Source organism: Diceros bicornis, chromosome 15, assembly GCF_020826845.1.
Source record: "Diceros bicornis minor isolate mBicDic1 chromosome 15, mDicBic1.mat.cur, whole genome shotgun sequence".
Lineage (NCBI taxonomy): Eukaryota > Metazoa > Chordata > Mammalia > Perissodactyla > Rhinocerotidae > Diceros > Diceros bicornis.
The window spans coordinates 25,963,974-25,985,844 of NC_080754.1; the positions used below are offsets into that span (position 1 = coordinate 25,963,974).

Below are 21,871 nucleotides of genomic sequence, written 5' to 3' on the forward strand. Positions count from 1 at the left end.
ATAAAAGCAAACGGGTATCTGAAAAACTCTTAAGACCCCAAATAGAACAATTGTTATGCCTAAATGGAAAAGGAAAACCCTCCCAACTTTCCATTCTGTATAATGAGATATTTCTTTCCCAGGAGATTGGCCTTAGCCATAGCGTGGCTGGTCTCCTTTATTTCAAGCATCCTGGCAGACAACACGGCAAATGCTTTAGGAAAGTGTGTGGAGGGGGTGGGTGGGGGGACGTGGGAGAATCCAGAAAGTTCTCTTCATAAAGAGCTTGTAAGGTACTTTCTGGGTTGACAGCCAACTTAATCATTCTGGGACTGTGAGCAAACTGACAGATGAGCTGAAGGAATGTGGGAAGAGATCCTGCTCGTCACCTCCGAAGGCACTCGAGGCCGCCAGTGAACCCGAGACCAGGTGGGCGTCACCAGTCACGGTCACATTCCCCTGCTGAGTGGCAGTCTCTGTTTCTCTGGGCGCTGCCACAGAGCGCCCCGCTTCCCCAGGAGTTGTGCTCCCGTTGGTGAGAGACCGCAGCGTGCGCTCTCCGTTTCCAGTGGAAGTGGCTGAAGTGTGCGGGCTATGAGCACGGGCTCCAGACGTCCCCTCGGAAGTCCCCTCCTGCGCCTCGGAAATGACTCCCAGCTCTGGACTGTCTTCAGTGGCTACAAGAAGATAGAAAAGGGGATGGCCGGTCAATGCAGGGTTAGAGCAACAGTACTGTGTGTGAGTCTCAGGAATAAGCCTCACTTCCTGGACTCCGTTAGCCAAGATGTTTCCCTGTGCTTTCTCAGGATCTTGATCTCAAACTCACATCATGGAAAACCAAGACGTGTGTTGTTCTTGCAAACACAGATCGGTGACTGAACCCTCAAGAGGCTCTGCATGTCAGCATATCTGTTCAGGCGACCTGGATTTATGGGAAGCCTTATTACTTCAGTGGACAGGATCAATACCGTACTTCTGCTCGGTGACACATAATAAATAGAGTTTCTGTCAGGGAAATCGGTGGCGGCGGTGGCGGAGGTGAACTGTGGACAAAGACTAATAACCCAACTGGGCCTTCAGACCCTATGACGAGGCCCAGGAGGGAGGCCCACATCACTCCAGGGGCTTTTACCTCCTGGTAGACCAGCCGTACAGGAAGTGACACAGGGCCTGTCATTCTCATGGAGTGTTAGCTACTGGTCTTAACATATCAGTGAGAAATGGTATTGGGTCGGAGGTTAAAGGTGGGCTTGTTATTTTTTTTAATCCATTTGTTTTATTTTCTTGATGAGGATGGAATAGGGACAGGTAACACACAAATAAATATCCTTTTCCCCCTTTCTTTGGCATATGCTTTATGCTATAAGCTTAAAGTATCTTAGGTTACTATATTAGATTATCAAATGAACCCTTCTTTTCAGATGGAAATGAGGTCCAATTCTTCTTGGCCTAAATACTTCATAATCTGGCTCTATGAGAAAACAGCCTCTTTTCCTGGTTCTTATTCCTATTCCCAGACCAGACTAGCTCTTGACACCCCATGGACACACCCTGATGGAAAATCGATGACAGCTGAGTGTTGAGTAAGTTCACTTCATGATAGGTCTGCATTAACTGACAGACAGGATGGATGAGTATGGGGAAAGGATACACAGTGATCTGGGAAGCACTGAGAAAGCCAGGACCCAGACAGCGATGTGATGTGATCCAGGCTGAAGGGCTTCAGAGACCCACGGAAAGTCCACCAGGAGAGGCTTGAGATTTGAGCATATCTGAGCACAAGTTCTCTGGGCAAAGAGGAACTTGCCTGGGAAGGGGAGGTCGTAAATGCTGTGTTAAATGAAGTGTCAGGCTTACAAATTTAACAAAGTGGAAGATCATGACCTGAAACAGAGGGGCTGCATCTGAACCCAGAAAATGGAACAGCTTGAGAACTCTGAAGGGCTGGATGGCAGAATGAGTCAGCTTGGGGTAATTCAGAGGAAACAAGATAAAGCATCATGTTAACCCACGGCGAGGCGGTTTCAGGAACAAGGCTATTTCTTATCTAGCTCTTTATAACTGAACCCCAAGATCCGCTCACCCTGAGATCACATTTTCCACGTGAAGCAACTGAGCATTAACGCAGAGCAAAGGGTACTGAAGAGATGGAGAAGGGAAAGGCTAGAGAACCTAAGATCCTGGTCTGAGAGGGTCAAAATTCTGAGCCCCACAATTGTGAGGGTGGAAAATGATTTCTTTTGTTTAGGAGGCAGATAATGCATTTTCCATACACAGATATAAAAGAGCATAAATATCCTCCACCCATATGTGTGGTATTCTTTCCTGATAAGCATATGCTTTTCCATATCACGAGTAGCAATAAATGCTAATTTTCCTCATCAATTAGGATGCACATACGGAGAAAATGAAGCTGCTATTATTAGTGGTGGAGAGCTAAGAATTTAAACCTATTATAAGTATAAATGATAAGTTAATGCATTTTTTCTTTAGTCAGCATACACTTTACATTGATAAGGCTGCTGAAAATTGTTTTTAAAAATTACCCAAAAACATTATTAAGAAGGAACATCAAAAGAAAAGTTTTCTAAAATTGATAAATTGGACTTTATCAAAATTAAAAACTTTTGCACTGAAAACAGTACCATCCAGAAAGTGAAAAGACAACCCACAGAATGGGAGAAATGTCTGCATATCACATATTTGATAAAAGACTAGTATCCAGAATATACAAAGAACTCTTACAACTAAAAAAAGGCCAAATAACCCCATTTAAAAATGGTCAAAAGATCTAAATAGACATTTCCAAAGAAGATATACAAATGACCAACAAGCACATGAAAAGACGCTCCACCTCATTAGTCAGCTGGGAAATGCAAATCAAAACTACTCAAGATATCACTTCACACCCACTAGGATGGCTATAATAAAAAAAGATGTACAATAACAAGTGTCGGTAAAGATGTTGAGAAACTGGAACCCTTGCCATTGTTGGTGGGAAGATAAAAGGGTGCAGCCACTTTGGAAAACAGTTTGGCAGCTCCTCAAAAGGTTAAAAATACAGTTACCATTTAACCCAGCAATTCCAAGAGAATTGAAAACATATATCCACACAAAACCTTGTACCTGAATGTTCACAACAGTATTATTCATAATAGCCAAAAGGTGGGAACAACCCACACATCCATCAATTGATAAAAGGATAAACAAATTGTGGTACATCCATATAACAGAATATTTTTCAGGCATAAAAAGAAATGCAGTACTGATACATGCCACAACATGAATGAACCTTGAAAACATTACACTAAGTGAAAACTACAAAAGGCCATATATCATATGATTCCACTGATATGAAATGTCTAGAATAGGCAAATCCAGAGAGACAAAAAGTAAATTACTGGTCGCCAGCGGATGGGAGAAGGAGAGAATGGGAGTGAGTGCTGGTGAGTACAGAGTTTATTTTTGGGGTGATAAAAATGTTCTGGAATTAGATAGTAGTGATGATAGCACAATGTTGTGAATACACTAAAAACCACTGAATTATACACTTTAAATGGGCAAATTGCATAGAATGTGAGTTATATCTCAATAAAGGTGTTTGAAAAAAAGGGGGAGAGAGAATTTCTGTTGATGAATGCCCAGACCTGGGGTGAACTCACAAGAAAGTGATATTTTCACCTCCCGGAAGCTGTGTGATTGAGGCAGGTCTGGGGGTATGGTGTGGGCGATAAGGAAGGGAAGGACACAGATAGAGAAGTCTCTGAGCTGTGCGTGGGAGGGGAAGGTGGCAACAGCAGTATCTCAGAGATGTACCAGAAAAAATGGGGGATATAGAGGTGTACTTGTATCAACCAGCTAGAAGAATGGCCTGGAAATAATGAAACTAGAGGGGCCTACGGAGCTGTTTCATTAAGGCCACAGAAGATCACAAGCCAAGCAAGCCCCTCTCCCCTCCGTGTGGTGCATTCTGGGAAGGGAAACTCACTCGAGCGTTCACCGCGAGGTGCAGAGGAATTCGGGCTTTCTGAGGAAGGTGAAGACAAAGACTCGGTGGCCGGCTCAGAGTAACTCCTATCACCCAGCGCCGTGTCGCTTCCTCTACTCTGTGGGGCAGAGGCTGAGAACTGAGTCAAAACTGAAGCGTTCACAACGTCAGGATAGAAAGTAGAGCTTCCTGTCGCGTCTGTGAATGTCTTGCTGTCGATCAAGAACGAGCGTGCCGTGCTCTCTCCACCTGTGACCAATGGGACGGACCCAGACACAGTCTCAGTCGGAGACACGCGGCTTCTGTTCTCTGCGTCAGAGCTGCTGGCAAGCTGGTGTCCTCTGGAGGCTATGAGGTGTCAGAGAAAAATGCCATTACATGGATGTGAAAGAGATCCCTCCAGAACAGAGACGTGAGTCTTCTCTAGGAATGGTGCCCTCTGCAAGGACCCCGTATAGTATTTACTATATGTGTAACCTGACATGCATTTTCATATTCTAAATAATTATTTCAAAACTCTTCCGTGTCAGGAAGATAGAAATACTAAAAATAAAAGTTGGTGAAGAGGGAAGCTTTTAAACAGCTTGTGTAAAGTTGCAGAGTAACTTGAATGTTTTATTCTCTTTCCCCAAAAAAGTGGTCAAGGGAGCCAGTGTGTCATTATGTCCAACAAATACGATGTGCCCAAATACACTGCTTGGTCAGAAGCATTTTTCTAAAACACTTCTACTGTTAATAAAGATTATTCTAATTTCGAAGTATAGCAAACAAAAAATCAACTATAGGGGGTACACTAAAACCATGAATTTGGGGAGTATATCTATATCTGCACATTTTATTTGTAAAGTTAATCTGTACATAAAATAGCTGAAGCTAGTTTTAAAGAAGGGCCAGTTCTCATTAAAGACGATGCTACAGAGTAATAAGATGCACTCAACAGTGGGAGCTCTGAGGCTGGGGGCTCACTGCTGTGAGCAAGCTAAATGACCGTGCACTCATTACATAAACCCTCTGAACCCTAGTTTCCTCATCTACAAGAAAGCAGGAGGAATGATGCTCATTCAACTAATTTCACAATGTTCTCATAAGGATGAAAACCAAAATGAGATAACGTGGGATGCCAGATAAAGGAGATGGTGTTATCTAAGAACACAGCTTTCTTTAGAGATTGCAAATGGTCTTGAAGAGATCCTTTGAGAAAATTCAACAACTTAAAAATGTCCATAATAGATCAAATAAAGATTGAATACTTACTTGGGGAATCATTTTGCCAAAATCCCACCGAGACCTCGGATGACGTAAGGCCAAATCCATTTTTTGTGGACGGCTCGATGAATTTCCCATCCCCTGGATTGCTGATTACTTCACTGTTTCCTTTCAATTCTGCCTCAGAGGGTGTAGAATTGACTGATGCTGAAGTCGTGGCAATTTCAGAGTCCATGGGGAAACTCTCTGTCTCATTTAGAGGTCCTGGACTGACGGTCAAAGACTGGAGTGTCCTTGGGACACCATCGGGGAATGTGGTGGCAACGTGCACACGCTTTATCCAACTGACTGAGGGGCTCTGGAGAGCAGTGGATTTGTTTAGCTCCTCCATACTTTTAGAAGCTAAAATGGAAGAAAATATGCTTCAAGACTACTCGGGAGTTTCAGACAATCAGGGATGTATCTAGATACAAATAATGTTTATTACACTTTGGTAGATAAATCTAGATAATGTGGACCTAATGTAGATACACACATCTGACACACTCATTCTCTCACTAGCTCTAATCCTCACAGAGCTAAGTGGAGAAGCATGGAGGGCCTTCACCAAGCGCAATGAAAAGCTTCAGCTCAAGCTAAAAAGAAGGTAGGAGAAAGCCTCTAGACATTATTTGCCTTGGATTTTATAGAGGAAGGTAAAAACTTCTACTCTTGAATTCCACCTTATAGCTTATATAGGAGAGACCATGTGATAAAGTTTACGTTTTTGTTTTGTTTTATTTTAGCAGTGTAACCCCTTTGTTCAAACGCTATTATAGATTAAAACCCATACATGAAAACGAATAAAAGTGGGGCCGTTCCAAGGTGCCCAGCCCCCAGGCCTAGGGCTCTGCAGAGAACAGTTGGAACAACACCGGCTAGAACAGTAATTCTGAGCCTTGTCACCTTCAAGGGTTCTTTATTATTCCCCACCTCAAGGCCACTGTAAACCTCATGTTTTGAAAGACTATTAACTGAACTGCATTTATTAAGTAATAGAGCTTCTAAACAGCAGGAGATACTCATTGTTACCCCACTGATTTGATTTAATTCCAATCAAAAGGAAGCCGGCTCCATTACTGTAGTTAGCCTCATTAGGCTTTGGAGACCGGCTCTCAAGCTTACAGATTACTCCAGTGGGCCCCTAGGAGATCAGGGACTCCAGGTTGGGAACAGTTGTTCTAACGAAATGGGTGGCAAACACTGGATTAATTGTCAAGAACCTCAAGAATTGAATTATACACCATTGGTCAAAACGTGCAGTCTGCTCCACAGAAGTACAGGTGGCTTGCTGATGGCTTCTTCCCACAAAGAACTTTCCAAAGGACACCCTGAGAACTGACCTTCAGAAGAGCACATTGAAATCCTCATTCCAAACAGATAAACTACAGAGAAGCTTGGTGACTGGGAAGAACCAAAGTGTGCTTCGTTTTGTCTTTCTGATTTTTCTTTGGTGAGGAAGATTGGCCTTGAGCTACTATCTGTTGCCAATCTTCCTCTATTTTTACTTTCTTTTTGTATGTGGGTTGCTGCCACAGCATGCCTTGATGAGCAGTGTGTAGGTCTGCGCCCAGGATCTGAACCTGCTAACGCCGGGCCGCCAAAGCAGAGCATGTGAACTTAACCACTAAGCCACTGAGCAGACCCCTTTCTTCTTTTTAAGCCAAAAATAAAATAAAGTACTCTATACACCTATATAATGAAAGGCTTGGAAATGTTAATTGTGACCCAGGAAAGAGAAGAAGGAAGTTCTCATTATAAATGGTTCCTTGAAGAACAAGTCCTATGTGCAGTTGTGACCAAAAGCACAAATAAATATAAAATATAGTTATAGAGAGAAAGAAAGCACGAGCACAGGAAGCAAAAAGGTTCCTCTTACTCTCGTACAAGACCTAGAACACGGGCTGCAGCTCTGGTCACTGGACCTCAATGAGACAAAATGAAGACGCAGGCAATCCACACAACTAGCAATTGAAACAAGGAAACGGAAAGACCCAGACACAAAAATGGAGTCCCAGCCTACCTAAACCCACCCCTACTTAAAAACAAAAACAAACAAACGAAAACACATTACCATAAAAAAGGAAAGCAGAATATAGATATGTCCCAAATCCTCACTCACCCACTTGGCTTCTCAGGCCTAACTTCATTAGAGTTATTATCTAAATCCACCAAATTACAGCCTCGTCAGATCACCGGGTGCTCTTTCAAAGCACTTTTATTTCCAGTGAACTGCATTATTTCATTGATTTGATGTACAATGTCATTATATTGGACTCAGCCTGAATACCTGTCCAGTAGATCAATGGCCACAGAAGTACAATCACAAAAATCACAAATGCTGAAAGTCACAATAGGAAAACAACTATGTTTTCCCTGCCCTGAGGCTCTGTGGAACACTGCTTCATCTTCTCATTATCAGCATTATTAAAAGCTGCCATTTACTGACCAATTACTATGTGCCAGTACTTTATATCCACCTTAATGCATTGTGCTGAGTCAGTACTTTATATGCACAATCTCATTCCACTCTCACAGTAAAGCTCTGTGAACAATGTAGAGCTGGTGCCTCTTTATTAAAAGGAGGCAATGTTTGGTCAAACTAATCTACAATCACCACTTATACTGTTAAATGAGGGCCTGCTAAATACATCCAGGGAGACATTTACCATGTTTCTAATCAACAGGCCAGCATGACTGATTATTTATGAAGTGCTTCCTTGCTCATTTCTACCTTGAAGCAGCCATACAAAAATGGGAAGACCATCCATTTGGAGGCAGAAACAAGCCAAGTTCCCTAATCTTTACAACAGGAGATGAAAAGGATGCCTACTCATCTGGTAAAACATAGGGTCACTCTCCAATCACAATGCAAAATACCGGAACCTCAGGCATGCATCAGAATGCTCAACTTTGGCTTGATTGCTCTCCAGAACTTGCCAGAAATCTAGCTGAAACAGCTGATATTTGAGAAAGATATGCCAAATCTACAATCTTCTGAGTTATGTTCTGTTCCTTTACAAAGTGAAATCACCACAAAGCAATTTACCTAGACCACATTAGCTCAGCTACCCACAGAAATACTTTCCCGAGTTGAGATCCATTATTACACCCTCAGCTCCTATTGAGAATCTATATAAAATATTGCCTTTTAAAGAACATTAGCATAATTTACACAAAACAGCAATTGATGGCATTTTCTATTATGATTCTCAACATTCCTTATACAAATATTCCTCTTAGAATTTACTGCCCCCAAAACACTTATGCCTATGGATGAAACTGTATGCTTACTTTATCTGACAACAATCTCATGCCCCACCCGGTTTCCCTTTGTGCCCTGGTTTCCAGGAAGCTCAGTACTAAATTTAGTGCTCAATTGTAGCCACTCTCACACAATTCAACATACACATATCTCTTTCTGCCTTCAGAAGAGAACTTTTTTCCCTGTTAGTTGCTTACTTACTTTTTCCCCTAATGATCAAATAGTATATGGTTATTACAGAAAACACAGAAAGCATAGAAAGATATAAAGCAGCAAAAGATGTAAAGCAGTAAGAAAAATAATTTTAAACGGCTTCTGATCTCTTTTTTAAAATCTGATTTAGCTGTCTGGGCCTGTACCTGTTTTAATGCATACATTTATTGGCATACAATTTATTTCTGGAAGCAGATAAATCCTGGCTGCTCGAGCCTCAGAAGAGGCTGTGCTGCATGCAGTTTCTGTGTAGCAGAGCGAGGAGTGAAAGGAGGCACAGAACACAAAGGCTGGATGTGTTTGGAATAACAGATGCTAGAAACAGAAAGGAGCTTGAGGATCATCTGATCTAATCCCTTCATGTTTCAAATCAAGAGCGCCATTCTCCCCGGGCCAGGCTCCCAGCTGGCCATCCTAGTGCTCACCTAGTGAGCAGCATCACTCATCGGACTGGTCTTAAATGCCAGAACTTTCATTGGGTCACATCGACAAGTGGATAGAGTGGCCGAGCATCGAAAGGCACATGCACCCACCACACTCCCTCTTTGCTACCCTTCTTCTACAGAGCTGGCCAGCTGGGCCAGGCGACTCTGCTCTGCTCTGCAAGTCCTGCGGGCTCTCTCAGCACCCTTGCCTGCATGCCTGGAGCTCCTAGATCCCGTGGTCAGAGAGGGATAGTAAAATCGCAAGATCTGGATTTAAGTGGAGGTAGGAGGTATGCCAGAGCTCTGGTTAGCAGATTAGCAGGTACCAGCCCAGCCTTAAAAATAGAGCAGAACTTTGTTTCCCATGTGGCTTCAGGACCTTGTGCATGTGTCCTCTGCACTCCCACAGGCAGGAGGGGAGGATGGCAGGCTGGATCCAGATGTTCCCAGATGCCTGGCTATCCCCTCATTTAACACACCCAAAGCCCTCTCCAGTATCTAAGAAGGAGGTAGGGCTCTACCCAGCATAGAACACCCACTTCACTAAGAAGGAAGAGAAATGCTCAGTGAAACACTCAAGGAATAGGAAAGATATGGTTGTACTCTTCGAAAATTAAAAATATAAGGTTCTAAAACGATGAATGCTCAAGGAATTTGAGGGCCGATTATTTTTTTAATGTTGAAAAATGTAGGTGACTACAGAGTCAAGTCCAGTAAAGTTGGAAACAGGCTGATTTTCAAATATACCACAGTAATGGGTTGAATTTAAATTATAAATATTAAATGACCCTGACCAGAATCAAAGTGTAGCTTCCTAGAAAAAGCTTCCTTTAGCATTTAGTAAAGCTGGTTGTAAATCACTGGACCACAGAACTTTGAAGGTGGAAAAGATCATAGCTTTTATCCAATCTAACCAATGTTTAAGAATAATCTTAAAAAGCAATCTCCTAAAAACACGAATCATAAATTATATCTATACCAGTCAGCAGGAAACTGTATACAGAGTACACGGAAGAGGAATTGGCTGCTTTAAATAGGCATTACAGAAAGGACCTCTGGGTTCAGTTTTTGCTTCGTGACATAAACACAAACCCCTAGTCTTGCAAAGTACTTCTAAAAACCTCTGACCCATAAAAATTTTGAAATGGTAATTTCTGAAGCAACCTAACCTCTATTTCCCAAGAATGTTTCCAACCCTCTCTGTCCTGCTCCCTGTGGCATGAGGATGAAAAGACAGGCAGCATGCACAGACTCTGAATAAAACCTCAGAGAAGGGAGAGGGTGGGACGAGTTCCCAACATTCTCTTTGGCCCATGCTGGACGTGCCCTGTGATATTCGGGTGCCTGCTATTCCTTGTTACTTATCAGCTGTACCTTGTTCTGGCGCAGTGGGGAACCTAAGAGAGGTAGTAGACACAGCCCGTGTCCTCAGGAGGATTACAATCTATCTGGGCAGACAGGCATTAGACAACCTAGTGTGACAAGGTGTGTGGCTCAGAGGAGCGCAGGGTTGAAAAAGTCTTCGTGGAGATGGAATACCTGAGCGGAGATTTAACTGATGACCAGGAATTGGAATGGCCGAGAGGTGAATACTCCACTGCTGCAGCCCCACAAACACCTGCAGTGTATGATTTTTTTAAATGATGCCTAGAAAAATGTATACCTATGTTATCTTTGCCGTTGAAAGAAACATTTTTGCAATAATGAAGAAATATAAATTGAACTCCTAATCAAATGCCAGTGCTCACCATTTCATTCACCCCAGAACGTGACCTCTTGTGCAAGAATACACACCAATAACACTTAGTCTTTAGTGTGTGTGTGTGTGTATGTGGAAAGAGAGGGGAAAGCAAGGATTGGTGGACAGAAAGGCCTAGGGCAGCCACCAGACCAACTAATATTGTCCTCCTTATACAGCTAAAGAAAACATACTTTAAACAACTTCAATACTGAGACAAATTGTGCAGGTTGTACTTTTATTCCGAACACTTTGCATGTGTGCTTAATGTCTTTTCCCCTTAACCTCTGTAACGAGTACAGAACTAGCTAGCTCTACACGTCTGTGTATTTGTTTGGAATGACTTCAGAGTGCTAAGCTGGGATACAAGTACTCACATGTGGAATGATCTGAGGGAGGAGAGGAAGCCGGCGCTCTGGACAAATGGAGCCAGGAAGGCTCTGGTCCCAAGGAATTTCTCTTCCTGAAGGGTGTGGTCTCTTCTCCCATCTCCAAAGCAGGAAGAGAGGATTGGCTCAAAACCGAAGTGGCAGCCACTTGGGTGTGCACAGTCACTTCTTCTGGGAGCCCCATCCCTCTTACCAGGGAACCCCACGATGTTCCACTCTCGCTGTCCGTGTGAGAAGGGGCTGTTCTTCCTTCTGACCTTGAACTGCTGGATGGCAGGTGCCGTCTTCCCCAGGCTGAAAGCAGACAGCAACAATTAAAATTCCACCAGCAGACTTCCCAACATCTGAATAATCTGTTAGTGGGCTCACCTCTGACCTCCATAAAATAGACAGACATGAGAAGAAATTAGGAGCAATTATTCATTCTACGAAAAATTAACTCCTGAATGAGAGACCACAAACCAAGACAAAGAAGATCTTTGTTTTCAGATCTCACAGACAATGCTTTGCATTTTGTGGTAAAATTATCGGAAAAGGGGCACAATGAAAGTAAGTATCAGACGATATGGAGTCAGAGACTGGTTTCTGATCATGATGAGTCATTACTCACATTCCACAAAGTTGGTCCCAGAATTTACTTGAATTCAACATAAACAAAATTTCTAATATTTGGATGACCAACAACCCCAGGCAGCAGCACGTGCAGTTTCTAAGCTCTATATCCACAATTCATGAGTGAAACATAAAACATTTTCATACATACTCTTTACAGAATTGAGTCTCCCAACCAGACCTCCTGTCACAAGGGTGTGAAACCATGGGGGCATCTTTGGTGGCTTCATCCTCTACTTTTAGGCCAGTACCAAGTTCTATCAATTTTCCTTTGTGAAGAGTCTTTACCAATTCCTTCCTCTCCATCCCTGAGGCCACCAGGCCATATCTTAGCACCTGGTGTCTGGATTTCTGTGTCTTCTGGGTGGTCCCCCGACTCCAGGTTCCCTCTGCCCTATATCTCACCCATATATCTTATATCTGCCTGTCAAGTGAATCCTCCCCAGATTCGCTTTAATCACATCAACTCCTTGTTCAAAAACCTTCAGCGACTCTGCCCACCATACCAAATCTAAACTACCTGCTTTTCAAAGTCCTCCATGATTGTCCATAACCCCATCCACACAGCTGTCCTATTCGCTGCTCCTCTCCGCTGTGTGCGACTTACACCCTCCTCCAGGGGAGGCTGCTGGCCTTGCCACCCCACAAAGAGCCCACGCTTCTCTTCTCTCCTCTGTCTCTTCACTCACACGGTCCAGGCATCCCATTCCTCAGTCACCCCTTCTGCCTCACTCAGATACATAGACTTAGGCCCAAATTCCAGCTCTGAAACCTGTTAGCTGTTTGACCTACACACGTTGGATAAATTAACTTCTCTGAGCTCTAGTTTCCAAATTCCTAAAATGAGAATAATAGGACTGCACTGGCTTGCTGTGAGAAATGAGAGACTAGACAAGCTGGTATGCAGTAGGTATCTGATCAGTGCTAGTTTTCTCTGTCTTTCCTTCCTCAATAAATGCTACTCATCCAGCCCCAGCCCCTTCTTGAAATCCTTTGCTAAAAATGGCAAACCACCAAGCTGTGCAGACTGGAGCAAGAACACCATGTGAGCCTTGCCCACACAAACACTCAGTCATGCATCCCACCAGACCTGGGACCTCTGAGACTGCAGGTGTGGCAGGATCAATGGACGACATATGGATGCAGTCTGGCCATGGAATGTAGATTCCACGGGATTGGTCAGGCCTCTCAGCAAATCTGCACCCTCGCCTGGTCTGTACTTACAACTCAATTAACCACAGCATGCCTAAGCCACAGGTCTTATGGCTCAGCCCAGGACCCTTGGATGGGCACCATGACTCAGGATCGGGGTGGGGAGGAGAGACTGGCAGAAATTTTGTTTTCCAGGAGTGGACATGCATGAATGAAATGAGCATCATCAGCACAGACTCACCTACGGTGCTGCTGTGGGAAGTCAGAGCTGTTGCTATCTCAGGCCCAACAGAGGAAATGGCGAAATCTGTTCTCCTTGAAGAGTTGTTTCTTCCTTCAGCATGTGCTGCTGCAGTTTGTAGAGTAGAGTTTTCTGGGGCATCTGAAGAAGCATGGCTCTTTCTGGGGGTCTGAGCCTTCACGCCCTCTTTGGAGGCCACTGTTGAAAAGTCCACTTGATTGTGATTAACGGTGACGTTTTCTATGTGGAGTTCAGTGTCACTTTCTGGCCTATGGTCCCTTACAGTAGCTGAAACAATCAGAAAATGGATCAGTGAGAACTTGCTGGCTTCTGAAAAGATAAGTAAATCCTTAGAAAAGACACTATGAGCAGACAGATCAGTAAAGAAGGCGATTCAAGAATAATTTCACCTTTCTTTTTTTCCCCATAGTAATTACTCTTGCAATCCAGTGAATGAAATTATGAGTCAACTATACGACGTAAGATTAAATTTTACAGTCAGTGGAATAAATGATGAAAATTGAAAGAAAGAGATGAGGGCCGGCCCCCTGGCTTAGCGGTTAAGTGCACGCACTCCGCTGCTGGCGACCCGGGTTCGGATCCCAGGCGCACACCGACGCACCACTTGTCCGGCCATGCTGAGGCCGCGTCCCACATGCAGCAACTAGAAGGCTGTGCAACTATGACATACAACTATCTACTGGGGCTTTGGGGGAAAAAAAATAAATTAATTAAAATTAAAAAAAAAAAAAAAAGAAAGAGATGAACGTGCAGCTCAGGGAAGAGCACCTGCACCTCAGGTGTCTGGGCAGGCTCAGAGAGGGGTGTGGAAGGCAGAGGTCAGGTGTGAGCAGAGGGAAGAAAGCACTTCATAAGCACCAAGGTTGTGACCTATGCCTCCTGGGTGGCAGGAGGGTAAAAACTGGCAGCTCTTAATCCTGACACCTCTCCTATAGGCAGGAGGTAGGACATGCACGATTCTGGAAAAACATATGAAGGATTTGGCAATATTACCAAAACCTCAGCAATGTAAATAGGTTTGATGCAGTTTTTGTTTTCTTTGAATTTATCCTAAGGAAATACTCAAGAACGTAGACAAAGATTTAGCTGCATAGATGTTCATTACATCATTGTTTACAATAGCAAAAAAGAATGGGAGGGAGGAAGGGAGGAGGAAAGAAAGGAGGGAAAGAAGGAAACTAAAAATCCTACAGCAGGCGATCAATTAAACCAGTTACAGTATATCCACATGAAAGGATACCATGTTGTCATTAAAATGATGTTATAAAATAAAGATATTCTACAAGTATTACTGAGTTAAAATGACAGGCTTCAAAATAGATTTTAGGGTATGATCTCATTTAGTTAAAAAATAATAATAACAGCAATCAGGTATGTGCATGTGTGCGAGACACTGATGTAAGCGCTCGACATATACTCTTTCACATAATCCTTGCACAAAGTCAGGGGTAGGTGCTCTTATTCTCCCCATTTTTTGCAGGGAGGCAGAGGAAGCTCAGGAAGGTCATGTTTCTTGCCCAGGTCACCAGGCAGCGTCTCCAACCCCAACCCCTCAGCTCTCAGCTGTGCTCAGCTGGAAGGATCAAGTGCTCGAGAGGAGTGTTAGAGCAAATCCTCCTGCTCTCCCTTATGTCCAGCTCAGGGGTGCTGAGGAAATGTTGCTTATTAGTAGCAAGAACTATTACTTGAAGCTTAAAAATTAAGAATGTACTCATATTAGTCAGAAAACATATTTAAACGATCATTTACTTCCATATCGCCCAAGGTGACGGCAAAGAGAGCATTAGCTGAAAACGCTGTCAGGATGAAGTTACAGTTGGGGTAAACTGGGCACAGAGGAAATCATCTATAGTGTCAAGTGTCATTTGTCAAAGCAGGGGGTTCAGAGTCAGAGCAGGTGGGTGGTATGCCCAAGTCCAACCCGAGAAAGCTGCCCGGGTACCCTGGAGGAGTCTGCACATGGCACGGCCACAGCTTGGAAGCCAGAGCTGGGCCACGGCTGTGGGTGCCAGGCCCCTGAAAGATAACATCAAAATCCAAACAGCAGTCTAAGAGCTGTTTCCCTGAACATCCAGACTAATATGGAAGTGAACATGGAAGACATGTACTAACTGAGTTTCATGAGTTTCTAGAGTGAGCAATGATGAGGACGAGGGCCACTGGAAGTTATTACCGATTACATGGCTCCTTGAGAAACCATTTTCATTTTCCCCACTTGGGAATATTTTTCTTTCTACTTAGGATCGGGAGCTGTGGGCACTGTTGAGAAACCTCTGTGAGGATGAGTGAAGTCACTTCTTTCTATATGAGTCAGGCAAAAATGGCCCAACCACCTGACCAGTACAAGCTGCTGGCAGAACCTATAGTTTGGCTTAAAATATCACACACACACACACACACACACACTCCCAAAAGGAACAAGCTATCCTCCAGATCAGCACTGTCCAAGAGATATATAAAGTGAGCCACAACTGAAAGCCATATATGTAACTTTAAATTTTCTAGTAGCCGTATTTTAAAAAGGAACAAGTGAAATTAATTTTAATAAACATTTTGTTTAATCTGATATATCCAAAATAGTACTACTGCAAAATGTAATCAATAGGAAAAATTACTGAGATATTTTGCATTCTTTTTCTGGTATTAAAATCCAATAAGTATTTTACTAGCCACATTTCAAGAGCTCAATGGCACCATGTAGCTAGCTAGCGGCTACCATACTGGACAGTGCAGCTCTAGATCAATGGTTCTCAACATTTTGCCACTCTGGTCCACTCCTACCAGAAGCAGTGGGGTTGGAGGGGTGGTGATTATTAAAAACTTCCACAAGAGATTCTGACAAACTTTCCTAAGGGAATCATTTCCTCTCAAAGTCTCTTGAGAATTACTGTTTTCATGCTTCCTATTCTGTTTCCTGTAAGTGATAATTAACAGAAGCTTCCTGAAGGGGGAGGGAAGTTGTCCAGGCATCTGGGTTCCTCTGAGGCCCAGCCCTAGACAGGCAAGGCCCACACTCAGCTGGAAATGGGATGTAGAGGGGCGTTTCCAGGGGCAGCTGCCAAGTCCATAATTTGAACTTAAGACTCCGGGGTTATGAACAGCAGTGACCCATATAGCACGCTCCCTTTGTTCTTCCTACCTGAGCCACCAATGTAAGTTGGCCACCCGAGAGCAGATGAAAGGGTTTGAGGATGCTTTCTCTATCCTCTTGGTCAACAGGGCACAACGGAAAATAATTATTCTCAAAAGGAGTCAGAAATAAGTGATGGTGGGGAGGCAGAAGGGACTCAAAACCCATGCCCCAAAGCTGGCAAGCCATGAGCAAACGGAAGAAAATGAAGTTAGCTCTATTAAGTCTTAAGACAAGTGTGAGACTTGGCCATTGGTGAGTTTGGCTGGGCCTCTGAGGAAGCAGCAATGTCCCCTTCTTCAGAGAACAAGGAGTGAAAGTCTCAGATCCCAGTCAGCTCAAGGAATTCCACTGCAAGTCTCCAAAAGGAAAAGAATGACCACATGAAGACAGGACGTGGCTAAAAGTGAACCATGCTCTCTCCCCGGAGGAGTGACTAAAGATGGAAGCAGGAAAAAATGCACACTATAAACAAAACTAAAAGGCAGACAATAGTCCTGCAGTATTCCAAATAGCTCTGCCACTAAAAACAACTAAAAATGCTGAATAAAATATTTTTAAAAAAATATTTCTAAATGCATTGCTGAGTTGGCAAATAAGTAAAGAACCAAAACTTCTGAGGCCAAAAATGAACCAAGAGCTGGAATTCAGAGAGGTGAGCTAACTCTGAAGTTGGCAGCTGCTCTGTGGCACCTGTTCAACATTTGTGACCTGAACTTCTGTTCTGATGGCCACAGGGTGCAGGAGATAGGAGACAAAATTCTCAGGAAGGGAGTCTGAAAGGAAACTCCTGTATAAAGCTGGGACCCCAAAGGTCTGTACCTTGGGTGTAAGGCAAATAGAAACACGTCTGCCCTTCAGAAGCAGACAGCAAGGAAAGCTGGCCCTTCAATCTTGGTTTTAGGTGAAAGAAAAACAAATCTCACTCAAGAATTTGTAACTATAAAGCTAGCCCTCATGTGGGTGTGCAGCACAAATTCACATTACCTGCGTGGTCTAAACTTCAAGCTGAGAATATGTTTGAAAGTGGTTCTGAATCTTGTGAATATACTAAAAACTACTGAATTATACACTTTAAACAGGTGAGTTTTAAGGTATATAAATTATATCTCAAATACACATACACATATACTGTTAATGGGGAGGAAAAAGTGGCCCTGATATATAGTGCCTCCAGGTACTTGGCAGAAATAAATGCAAATGCTCTCTAGATGAATGTACCTTCAACCCAATTTTATCATTTGCTGAAAAAATTCTAAAGAATAAGATATTACAGTCAAAAATCACAAAATATACAAGGAAATAAGACAGCCATAAGCAAAAGTCAGCAAACTAGACAAGCGAAGACTTCAAACACTAAAATTATCAGACACAGAATGTAAGTATATAAAACTACATGAAAAGAAATAAGAATAAATTGAAAATGAGAGAAAAAGAGACTATACATAATGACCAAAAAGATTTGAAAGAAATCTAAGTGGAATTCTAGAAATGAAAAAATAATAATAATTGAAATTAGGAAACTCAACAGCATATTAGATATGGCTGAAAAGAGAATTAAGAATTAGAAGACAGACGACAAGGGAATGCCCAGATGAAATGAAAAGACAGAGAATATGAAAAATAGGTGAAAAAACAAGGAAGACAGAGTGAGAAGGTCCAATGTATATCTAACTGGAGTTCTAGGAGGAAAAGAAAGGAAAAGGAGAGAAATGGCAATATTCAAAAAGGTAATTAATGGCTAAGAATTTTCCATAACTGATGAAAAGTATGAATCCTCAGACCAACAAATCTTTAGGAGGCTAAATAAAAAAGAAATATAACTCATATCATAGTGAAACTGCAGAAAAGCAGACAAAAACTAGGTCTTAAAAACAACCAGAGGAAAAAAATGACAAATCATCTACCAAAGATGACAATTAGACCAACAGCTGATTTATCAGCGGCAACAATGGAAGATAAAAGGCAGTGGATAAAAACTGTCAATGTGCTGAGAGAGAAAAAACTGGAATGGTATACTCTGTAAAACTCTTTCAAAAACATCTTGAGATTATCTTTCAAAATAGAAACACTTTCAGTCAAATTTTAGTTGACTAACCACCTCCACTAAAGGAAATTATGGAGAATTTATTTCAAGTAGAAGAAAAACAATCCTGGAAGGAAGTTATAAGATGCAAGAAAAAATAATGAGCAAAGAAACTAGTAAATATGTGCAAAAATCCAAAGAAACATTGAATTTATAAAATAATAATTTCTCATTTGTGGGATTAATAAAAGAAGACACAGAAAATTCTGGATAACAATAGCACATAAGTCAAGAGGGGATGATCAGAATCCTGTTGTATATGAGAAGTCACGGTAACCTTGAGTTGTGTCAAAAATGCATTTTAAGGTTCCTCAAACTGACTGTAAAGAACAGAAATAGAGTGTGTCAACTTCCAAACTGGTAGAGCTTGGAATGATATAAAATTTCCATAGAAAGAAATCAAGGAATATTGCCTAAAACCAAAACATAAAAATCAATAAATAGCAATATAAGCATGCTATTTAGACATATGGACATAATTACTAAAAGAATCAGTTAAAAAGGTTGAATGTGGTTGATTCTGGGAAGCAGAAAATGATGATGATAGAAGTGGTCAGGGTTTTTATAATAGCCTTATAAAATATACTTGGATCTTTCAACTATGTATGAGTTTGATAAAAATAAAAATTAAATTTTTAAAAAGTTGAATAACAAACCAGGGTAAATGTCTGCAGTACATGATAAAAGTTTAGCATTCTTTTTTTTTTTTTTTTGTGAGCAAGATCAGCCCTGAGCTAACATCCATGCTAATCCTCCTCTTTTTGCCGAGGAAGACCAGCTCTGAGCTAACATCTATTGCCAATCCTCCTCCTTTTTTCCCCCAAAGCCCCAGTAGATAGTTGTATGTCATAGTTGCACATCCTTCTAGTTGCTGTATGTGGGACGCGGCCTCAGCATGGCCAGAGAAGCCAGGTGCGTCGGTGCGCACCCAGGATCTGAACCCGGGCCGCCAGTAGCGGAGCGCTCGCACTTAACTGCTAAGCCACGGGGCCAGCCCAAGTTTAGCATTCTTAATACATGAAGAACTTTTTCAAATTTCTCAGATTCACATCTTACACACAAAGAACATGAATGTGCAATTCACAAAAGGAAATACATAAGTGGAGAATAAATACATGGAAGTATTGTTGGAAAGAAACGAAATACAAATCCAAACTAGAAAAGACCTTTTTAAATTTTATATATTTAATTCTTTTTGCCTATCAAATTGGCAAAGATTTTTAAAATGATAACATCTAATGTCACTGAAGGTACAGAAAATGGCCACTTTCATACAATGTTGGTAAGAATGTAATTGGCTCAGTCTTTCTGGTGAGAAATTTGGCAATCCATTGCCAAAGCCTTAAAAATAGACATATATTTTGACCTAGGAATTCCATTTCTGGAAATTAATTCTAAGGAAATTATTAAGGAAGTGTGCAAAGTTTTAGATGTAAGGAAGTTTATCACAGCATTGTTTATAATCATGACAATTGGAAACAACCTAAATTTCTGCAACAGGGAGGTGGTGAACTTAATTACAAGACAACAAAACTTTAACGGACTGACCAAAATATATTATTGATACAGTTTTAGATATGTATTATGCCCAACCTATATTGTCAAGTGAAAACACAAATTACAAAACGGTATGTACCATATGATCCCATGTTATTTAAAAAAAAAGAAAGTGTCTCCTAAGAAAAAGAACAAATAAGGTTGGTATCTTGGTAAAAGGACTCCAGGTCCCCAAGAAGCCATCTTGTAATGAGCTTTCTTTGGTCCCCAGACTGCCCCCTAAGGTAGGTGAAGCCTGTAGACTTTAAATATAAAGTTGGCTCCTACAACTTGCTAATAACACAATGTGTGGGTTTCGGCTCCGGTGCCATTTCTGAAACATAAGGATGTGAGTGGCGTTGACTGCCCAGCTGAAGGACGGATGAGTTTTCTGTGTCTGGGCCACTCAGCCTCTGGCTGCCTAACCAGTCTCAGCACCAGCTGTGGCCGTAGCTGGTGGCCTGATCAAAGAGAGGTGCCGAAGACCATCTCTCCAGAGCAGCTAGAGACAAGGCACGCCCCTGGTCAGCGCTGTCACTGCTGGCCCTGCTGACCTCGGGAACAGGCTGGCTTGTGGGGCCACCTCCACCCTCTTCCCCTTAGTCACAGGGCCACGGCCACCTGGATCAGTGAGAAGCTCTTACCTTTGGTGTCCCTCTTTATCCAGGAATCTTTCCCTTTCTTCCCCCAGGAACACAGGAGGCAACATGAAAAAGCTACTTGCTTTACCCATACCTTGTGAATCTGTGTTCTCTATGCAAAGTGCTCTCATCTACAAGAAACAGAGCCTGCTTCCAGCTCCATGCCTGGATCTGGAAATTCAGTTCATAATAAGACAGGCAGCGGGTAACACAGCGACTGTGGTTAAAGTCAGGCTAGGCTGTCTGGGTGAGACTTCTGGCTCCACCACTTACATGCCCTATGACCTCAAAGGAGATAACATAATTTCTCCGTGCCTTGGCTTCTTTATCTGTAAAATGGGTGTCCTAACAGTACCTACCTCACTGGGCTGTAATAGAGAGTACACATGTGAGAGCTTCGAATAGGACCTGGTACGTGGTGAGTGCTATATACACAGCTATCAAATGGACTTAGGTCCATCAACTTTTAACAAATACATCTGGGATGTGATTGGCAGACACTGCTAATCAATCATGGCTCAGTCTCGCAATCCTTCTCCAGGCAGCAGATCAGAGCTGGTCCACAGGTGAAAGCCCCTGGGCCGCCCGGGCCCGCAGGCCCTCCTGGACGCTAGGCGTGCACTCGGACGAAAGGACTGAGGCTGGCTGACCGGCTGTTGGGCAGCTTGCACCTCCACCTCTGCTCCAGGACATTCTCCTAAGAGGCGCAGGGAGAACTCAGGGGGCACAGGGTGAGACCTGGGGCCACCTCATGCATGACACGCCCCTGATGCCACTGACCCAGGGTTCCAAGAGAACAGTGTCCCACTGCCCCCTGTTTAACTCTGGGCGTCCCTCTACTTCTTTTATTGCCTACAAACAATTCCTCAGAAAAGGGATTGCCAAACCCCACAGGCTGGGGCAGGTAGCACCCCAGCCCACCCTCTCTGCTACTCGAGGTCTCTTTGATTGTGAACATCCAAGTGCTTTACACCATTCCATGTTGTATCTCAGGGAGAACGATGGCTCAAATGCCAAAATCTTGATCTAAGTCCAAGTACTAATCCTTTCAGAAGCCCCCGGGTTGTTTAGGGCGCTGTGGCTGAATGTTGTTTGTGGTGTTGGTCCCTATTCAGCACAGGTGCAGACCCTGAGAGGAGAATAATTCAGAGTAAAGTGAACAGGACTCAACAGGGACCTACCACATGCAGCGGAAGGTATCAGGCAAGCT

General features: G+C 42.8%; 1 protein-coding gene across 1 annotated transcript in view; it reads right to left on the reverse strand.

Annotated features, from left to right (window-relative positions):
* Positions 1 to 21,871, reverse strand: part of HEG1 (heart development protein with EGF like domains 1) — an 89,574-nt gene that overhangs the window by 45,756 nt on the left and 21,947 nt on the right. Inside the window, exons 2-6 of the mRNA XM_058556524.1 lie at positions 13,248 to 13,535; positions 11,231 to 11,536; positions 5,222 to 5,575; positions 3,968 to 4,315; positions 369 to 656 (exon numbers count right to left, since the gene is read on the reverse strand). Of these exons, the coding sequence (XP_058412507.1) occupies positions 369 to 656; positions 3,968 to 4,315; positions 5,222 to 5,575; positions 11,231 to 11,536; positions 13,248 to 13,535 (1,584 nt within the window). The remainder of the gene's footprint in view (positions 1 to 368; positions 657 to 3,967; positions 4,316 to 5,221; positions 5,576 to 11,230; positions 11,537 to 13,247; positions 13,536 to 21,871) is intronic.